This window comes from Emydura macquarii, unplaced genomic scaffold (assembly GCF_026122565.2).
Source record: "Emydura macquarii macquarii isolate MOO-44397 ecotype Brisbane River unplaced genomic scaffold, CSIRO-AGI_Emac_v2 contig_1027, whole genome shotgun sequence".
In the NCBI taxonomy this organism is placed as follows: domain Eukaryota; kingdom Metazoa; phylum Chordata; order Testudines; family Chelidae; genus Emydura; species Emydura macquarii.
Window position 1 is genome coordinate 8,516,923 of NW_027131164.1, and position 8,087 is coordinate 8,525,009.

General features: G+C 44.7%; 1 protein-coding gene across 2 annotated transcripts; it reads right to left on the minus strand.

Annotated features, from left to right (window-relative positions):
- Positions 1-581: 581 nt before the first annotated feature.
- On the minus strand, positions 582-7,161 carry MYCN (MYCN proto-oncogene, bHLH transcription factor). 2 transcript variants are annotated; one of them, XM_067544871.1, is made up of 3 exons: positions 6,518-7,161; positions 4,283-5,174; positions 582-2,055 (listed from the first exon to the last, which is right to left on the minus strand). In XM_067544871.1, the coding sequence occupies exons 2-3, from the start codon at positions 5,076-5,078 to the stop codon at positions 1,463-1,465; spliced, it is 1,389 nt and encodes a 462-aa protein (XP_067400972.1). In that variant the 5' UTR covers positions 5,079-5,174; positions 6,518-7,161; the 3' UTR covers positions 582-1,462. The 2 variants fall into 2 exon arrangements, with proteins under 2 accessions (XP_067400972.1, XP_067400973.1); XM_067544872.1 differs by lacking the exon at positions 6,518-7,161 and adding an exon at positions 5,571-5,906.
- Positions 7,162-8,087: the final 926 nt, after the last annotated feature.

Here is an 8,087-nt window from a genome sequence, read left to right on the forward strand (position 1 = left end):
GATTTTTAACTGATTTTTGAGAAATTTAGACATAATACAAACTACAGAACAGCACAAATTTTGACTCTCCAAATAAATGGCGGCCAACCTTTGGGTTATGTCTTTTGATACAATAAGAAAAAAGGAACAGAAATAAGAGAGTAAGGCTCAGATCCTGGTTCACTACCCAGAAACTTCTCTTTCCTCCTTATTCTGCTCTCACTGTATGCCTCAGGCATTGGGAGGCAGATCACCAGCTGATGGAAATCAGCGTTGCATCTTAGCCCTGAGAGTGACTGATCGGAAGCCTACTGAAGTCAATGAGAGTCTTCAATGGGCTTTGGATAAGGTCCACAGAGAGTTCACGATATCAGAGATCTGACATGTGGATTGACAGGCATTACAATTGTTCCCATTACAATTACTTGGTTACTAGAAACTGTAATTTGCTGGCCTCTCACCACTTCTGTAAACCTCAATCCTGTGATTGTAAGTGCGTGGCAGCTGGGAAAATGTCTTCATGTCTCATGGGCACCATTAAAGTAACAGAATTTACAAGAAAAGAAAATAATTACATTTAAAAATAAATAGTGAAGAGCACATAATTTAATTGCTATTTATTTTCATAAACATGAGGTATTTCAAAGTGCTATAAGACGCAGCACTAAATGTACATCGTTGGAAGAAATTAAACACAGAACTTAGCAGTTACCCAGTTCTATGCACCAAACATTAACAAATACATTAACTGGAAGAAACAGGCTAGGAAAAGTCATATATAGTAAATTTCTTTACAAAAGTTTTCTTAGTTCAAAAAAGTGATAAAGTAATATCTACTCAAAACTTTCACAACTCATTTTCATACGAAAATATAAGTATCAAATGTAGTTATGTATCAGCATCATACTAAAGTATACAGGCAGTGTAAGAATTAGTACAGTACATAACAGAGATTAACAATATATTTGTATACAAAAACATGCTCCTCAAACATTGAGGTATTACAGTACTTAGGTATGAACTTCCAATCGAATACTGGTAGCAAGAGCCACCTCTCATAACCCAAGACATGTACAAAAGGCAAGTGTATAGACGGTATTTACAGAAAATTCCCAAAGAGGTACAAATGGTAACCCCTAAAGTAACATCTGTTAGAACATAAGCACCATTAAAAATTAGGAATGAATGTTTTTAAACTCAACTAGGTGTCATCAGCAGCGCCAAATGCTCACAACTTTTAAAGAACATCTACAGTTCGTAAGAAGAAATACAAGGGCAGTCCATCATTGTTTGGCAGTCTGTTGAACTCCTTGCAAGAACATCCATGTGCTCTGTACCCAGATAACATAGTTCATCAACTACTTCATGGACTGGATTGAAAGTAAAACCAACATTCTTAACGTCAAAAAACACAATTTTTTTTTTTTTAAAGAATCAAAAATGTGCAAAGTGGCAGTGACTGTCCAGGTCAGACAAAAAAAGTTTAGCAAGTCCGTGTATGTTCTATTTTCTTTAGCAACTGCTCTTGTCTGGCTTGCAATTTTTCCTTTTCTAGCAATAACTTGTGTTCCTCTGCCTGAAGGGAATGGACATAATCAGTGGCTTTTTTCAAGATGACCACTTTTGCAGCTTTCTCATTTTTAACTAGTTCAGGTACATGGTCCCTTAATGTGAGGAAACTAGACCGCAGATCGTTACGCCGCTGACGTTCCAGAATATTGTGATTGCGTCGACGTTCACTATCTTCTGAATCTGAGTTTCGAGGACTTGAATTCTTAGACTTTGGTTGGATCACGGGTTTTATTGGACGGGTCACCTCATTTTTTAGCTTTTTCTGTGGAGGGGCATCTTCACTTTCCATGTATGGAGAAGGGGCAGCATAATTATGCTGCTGGTGAATTGGGGCGCAACGCTTTAGAATCAGTTCATTCTGCTGTGTCCTCACCGATGCCAAGGTGGTATTTTTAGGGCGCACAGTAATAGTAAGAGTAGTAACAGCCTTGTTGGAGGAAGATCGCCTCTTCTCCACTGTCACAACGTCAATTTCTTCCTCTTCATCCTCTTCCTCTTCATCCTCTTTAGAAATACAAAATGTAAAATAAAGAAAGTAAGTTGCTCTCTCCAAAAAATATTCACACAGGATCTTGAAATTAAAAAAACTAGTAACATATCTGTATGAATTCTCAGCACAAATGGGAATCTATAAGTATTTAAGCATTCAAAATATCCAGTAAAAGCAGCAATTGTGGATAAAAATAAGATGCATAAATGAACTATCGATAGATAGATGGAGATACATATATATACACACACAATGCATACACTCAGACCCAGACACAATAAGTGGGTATCTTGACAAAATTAAAATTATAACCCTAAAAACAGATCGTTTTATGCTCTTTCAAGCTGTACAATAGGAGGACCCATAAAGGTGCAACCCATATAAACACACTAGAGGAAATAGTATTCGAGAAAACACGCTAATTTATACTTTAACCATCAAACCGGGGTACAGAACACACATGCGCACGCACACACAATCAGAACACTTCCCTTGTTTGATCAAAAAAGGAGCCAGAAAACTAAACAATTGCTGGATTTGTTCGGATGCAGAATGTGAAGCTGTTCCAGTCTGAGAGTCCCTTTAAGCCAATATTTTGGTTTACTGCCAAGAAGACAGCTGTTGGGAGGAAGTGCTTCCTCACAGAAAGCTGTCAAGGCACAGACATTAAAGGGACAGTGTGGCTTTTGAAACAGGAGGCTTATCATCAAGTTTATGATGATGGTCATATGGATCTACTCATTTACATAAGAGAAACCGTGTTTAGAATTGAACTGGGCTTCTCTGTGACTACAGATGGGTTTTTTACATGGGAGGTTTTTTGTTTTTTTTTTAAAAAGCATTCTAGATTTTCCTCTGCCTGTTTTAATCCAAAGTTCCAAAGTCAAATATTTCCCTCCTAAATTATTAGACTGCCTAGCCATTTCAAAGTCTTGTACAAGGCAAGATTATTTTACACTAAAAACATTTTTACTATATTGGCCATGCACTATTTACACAAAACATTCTGCATAAGGGGGATTTTATTTGGCCACATGAATGAATTTTGAGATTAACCACACTGTATGCTTTGGCATGGGAGAAGATTTAAAAAAAAAAAAAAAATCACTCAGATTCATCCAGCATCTGTTAAGTAAAAACATGCCCAGGATAGGATGCCCTTTAGTTATATATATCACTGTCTGCTTTATTATCAGCTGCCTGCAAAAGGGTCCCTTCAAGTCCCTTCCAAAAGGCAGTATCCTAGGGCAAGCATGCTGCCACCTACTGGCAAACCCATATACCAGTTAGAAATGGGAGGGAGGCAAACACACCACCCACTTGTCAGCGACAGGTTTTGTTCTTGGTTATGTTTTTATTAATAAAGAAAAGCAAATGAGAGTGATCTGCAATTTACAAGCTTCCCCTCTTCCAGACTAACTTTAGTGGCCCCACACATCTATCTGATCTCTTCTGAATCTCCTGGTAGTGGACTGGCTCCCAGCCTCTCCTCTCTTCAACAGCAGGGGTTCCCATACCCTAAGGGCTCACACCACTGTCATATTCTACACTGAACTGATTCTGCAATATTTGTTCTTCCCCAGCTCCACCCCCCCACGCTTCAGCTGCCATTTTACTTACCCTCCTCCCTCTCTCTGCCCAAGCACTTCAAGGCAGGGGGCTTCTTCAAGCACTAAAGCATCTGGCCACCAACTTTCCCTCAATCTTTTTTTTTATTGACTCACTGAGATGCAAGAAACAAAGAAAGGGGGCATGACCTAGGATCATGGATTTATTTTCTTTGGTCTCCTGACCACATGGGTGCGTAGAGGGGGTGGGGAAAAGGGAAGACTGAGCTTAATTTTGATTACAGGAAGGAAAGTGTGAAGAGAGAAAGAAAAGAAAGACCACCCCTTGTCTGTTCTCACTGCCAATAGCCTAGGGCAGCCTTGCAAGAATTTCATGATAATGTATCAGCCAGGCACAGCATTACTCACCCACCTTACCAGGACGATAATAAAAAACAACTAATGCTAGTTTACGTGACCCTCAAAAAACATTCACCCAAAGTGAACTGAATTTTGCAAGGCTGCCCCTAATGAATTCACTATGCTTCCCTCTATGCCTTTGGTTGGGGGAGATGTATCATAAAGGTGATGCTGTCCGCACAGCTGCATTGGAGGGAGGGGCAACCACGCACACACAACTGCAAATGGGGAAGCGTACACAGGCTAACGAATCTGTGATGAGTGGAGCATTTACCCGAGTCACTGAGAGTATCATCTCCCGAGCTGCTGTTGGCCCTGGTGTCACTGGTGGCACTTGTGTGGCGGCTACTGCGCTGGGTGGCAGCTGCGGCCCCCGGTGCGATCCCACTTCTCCCATTAATGTTCACCCGGATGCCAGCCAGTCCCCCTGTTGCTGGGACTGGGGCTGGGGCTGCTGCCACTGGCTCCCTCTTGTTGATGGGGAAGGGGAACACCACTGCAGGATCCACACACTCCGACACAGAGTTGTTGAGCTCTGCTTGGCTGCTGCTGTTGGTGTCCCCAGGGCTGGCGGCGGTGGATGCGCCAGCTGTCACTGGTGCCACTGCTGCTCCCACTTTGCCCTGCAGTTTCTCACTCACTGCCCTCTCCAGCTTCTCGCGGGCAGAAAAGCCACTCCACATACAATCCTGGATGATGATGGAGTTGAGGTTGTTGCTCTCCCCAAAGCCTGTCTCAAACAAGTCTCCTCCATCTGTGCTCCCCCAAAGGTCAGCCTCAGGGGGCAGCAGCAACAGTTCAGATGCCCAGTCCAGAGGATCACGGGTTCGGAATCCCCCTAAAGCCACCCCTCCCCATGGCACCGGCGCCCCTCCTGGGGGGGTCTCCTGAAGTCCTGCCCGGCTGGGAGACAGAGGAGGGGTAGGCAGCAGCTCAAACTTTTTCCAGATGTCCTCCCCTGGGGGAGCAGAGTCTGGACCGCACAAATAGAAATCATCTTCATCTGGATAGAAGCAGGGCTGCAGAGAGTCAAACTCCAGGTCTGGGTTTTTACTGACCATCCCTGGCATTACTGGGTTCCTCTGGCTAATTCCTTGGTTGGGCTCTTATTTAGAGGGAGGCTGGAGTGTGTTTCCACTGGGAGAAAGAGACTCTTCTCCCAAGATCTGAAAAAAAAAATCATCAAAAATAAGCAACAAGTTAAAACAGGAGGAAACGCACTTAGACATGAATTATTATGCAATAATCTTCCTCCCAATTACAAAAAAAAGCTAAGCCCATAATCATTAAAATGCAGCAGGAATGCAGGGAGCACTGTGCAAATTTGGAGAAATATATTTCAGTCCCTTAACACTGATTAAACCACAGACAAAAAAAGAAAAATCAGGCTGTGTAAGCACATGCAAAGTTTTCTTTTTTAACTCTACTCCGTAAGAAAACAAAACAAGCCAGAAAGGGGGTTCAGTGCAGCTTTGCACACTGCTAGCTCTCCAAACTGCTTCAAACGACCACACACAAAATAACCCAACCAATACATTGTACATAAATGCAAAGCTTCATACCTTAATAGCTCCAGAAAGCCCTCCTGATATGCCAACAAAAGTAGAGGAAGTTGAGGAAGTTTCCCCCTTTTTGTCATCTGCAGAACGGTGCAAGGGGACAGAGGAGGATGCAAAAGGGGCAAGGGGGGAGGTTCAATGCAACTTTGCAACTTCCAGTTCATTCACTCAAAATAACTCAGAGAAACCAAACAACTTGGGGGAGTGGAGGGAATCCGAATTAGCAAAATGCAGCAACCTTGTGTAATAATTTCAACTTAAAAAACAAAGCCGGCACCAATAACAAAGCCCTTTGATATGCCAAAATGATACAGGAAGTTTCTTTCCTGCTCAGCTGCAGACTTTTTCTCTCCGGAAAATTCCTTATGTGTGCCCCCTATCCAACACCACAACCCCACTCCAGCACCGGAGCCCGGTTGCATCAGACATTTAAAATGACTTTAAATCGAGAATAGGCGTTCAGCGTCCCCCTTCACCTCAGCTAGTGCAACACGCAGGAAAATCGTTTTGCCCCGGGTTTCAAACAGCTGACATTTAAACTGAGACCAAAAGGAAAATCTCCATTAAAAAAAAAAAAGCCTTATGATGAAATGCAATGAAACAAGCCCAGCTCAGCTGCTCTCTCCCTGCCCCGCCCCCGACCACTTCCACTATTGTCCCATTTTGCTACTTACAAAATCTATTAAGCCGTTTAAAATAAATCAAAGCAATGAAAATGCTCCTACAAAACACAGCGATCTCAATGCAACAGCTTTAAAAACCTTGAAGATTTCTTTCTGATCAGTGAAAAGCCCCATACACACACAGAAATCACTGAAATGCCCCTGCATTTTCCCTCACCCATCCTCCCTAGTTTTGCAACTCCACTGTGGGATTTGTATTTATTTATTTGGTGTTACCCTCCCTGCTTATTACAGCCCCCGGTCCCTACTGCAGCTTCCTCTTCTTACCTCCTCCTTGGTGATGGTGGTGGGTGTTGCAAAATGGGGAGTATGGGCGGGGGGTGGCGAGGGGGGGCGGAAAAAAAAACCCAGGCAGATGATCTTGAACGTTGCACTTTCGTGAGCGCCAGCGCGCTCGTCCCCCAAAGCTGGTTTAAGCTTCCACATTCACCCTTTGCTTGCAGACAGATGACTGTCACTGGCTGGCTTTGAAGCTCTTGGATATTATTAACTCAAAAAAAAAAAAAAAAAAAAAACCCTGACACACCCGGGGAGGAAAAAGAGAGGAGAGAGAGAGGCTTAACCCCACCTCCCTGATTTCCATAAAAACAGGGGAGGTGCCTGGCATTTGGCGCCAAAAGCCCCTTTGCTCTTTATTCTTTGCAGGGAGAATTAGGTCCCATTCCCTTTGCAAATAAATGATAATAATAAAAAAAAAAGAGAATGCAAAATCCGAGCCGTGCGCCCGGCCACCCTGAGCAGTTGGGGAGGGGAATGCACTTTGCAAGGAGCGTGGGGGATTGGGTTGTAATTGCACCAATGATGTGCCTATTCAGTGCTTTGCATGGAGCGCCAGGAAGGAGGGGGGGGGCCTTTAGGATCCAGCTCCTTTGTATCTCCCCCCCCCTTTTTTTTTTTTTACGAGACTTGTATCAATTCAGGGTCGGCGGCGCGATTTATTTTGCAGCAGATGCTCCTAGGAAAGGAAGCTCTTAGGCGGCGAGTTTTGCAAGCACGCCCAGGACAAAAAAGACCGAGACCCGCGGGTTCAATCCGAGGTGTCTGATTGAGTCGGTGTGTTGTGCAAATAATAACAGCCCCGCCTGCCCGGTGGGGGTGAAGGGCTGTGAGCCCCAGAGCGGCGCTGCCCAGAGGAGGCAGATTGCAAAGTAAATAAATAAAGGGGCTCCCCCCGGTCCCTCGCCCCAGCCCCCCTCCTCCTCCTCCCCATTGTAATTTAAAGACCGATTGCAGGCTTTTCCTCTGCAAAAGGCGACACCTTGCGGAGGCCAGAGGGAGCAGAAGCAAAGCGCGAGGAAGAGGCGCCCCGCATTTCTTAAGTGCAGCGCTCGCGGCTGGCTGGCTCCGCGCTCCAGACACGCTAGGGCTCGCCGGGGGGTGGAGCCCGCGTTCTAGCTAGCGGGGCGTGCCTGAAAGGGGGTGGGGTGCTTTGGGGAGGTAGGGCGTGATTTCAGGAGAGGGGTGGAACCAACTTGGGTGGGGGAGAAGGGGGCAGTGTTTAAAGTGTCCTGGAAACAGCGTGTGGGGTCCGTCAGAAGCTGGGAGCAGCAGCCTTGGTAAGAAGACAGTGCTAAAAGTGCATCCCTCCACGACCCAGCTCAGTTTGTATTTATTTATTTTGACTGATGTGCAACCCTTTGTGACCCCAGCCCACCCCCTCACACATGCACTTTAAGACCAGGGGGTGGGATTTGGGCATTCTGCTCAGGAACATTTATTTTGAAACCAGGTCTTTTTTGTGCAACGTGGTGTATGCCATAGGCAGAAAACGTATTGGGGGTGAGGTTCTTTTCCTATGCAGGATGCCAGACTAGATGATCATAATGGTTCATTCTGG

Bases quoted from the DNA above. Each gene is read 5' to 3' on its own strand.
- MYCN (XM_067544871.1), bottom strand. From the start codon at position 5,078: ATGCCAGGGATGGTCAGTAAAAACCCAGACCTGGAGTTTGACTCTCTG. The intron at 2,056-4,282 runs GTAAATGCTCCA...GTATTTCTAAAG, and splicing joins TGATACTCTCAGTGACTCGG to AGGATGAAGAGGAAGAGGAT.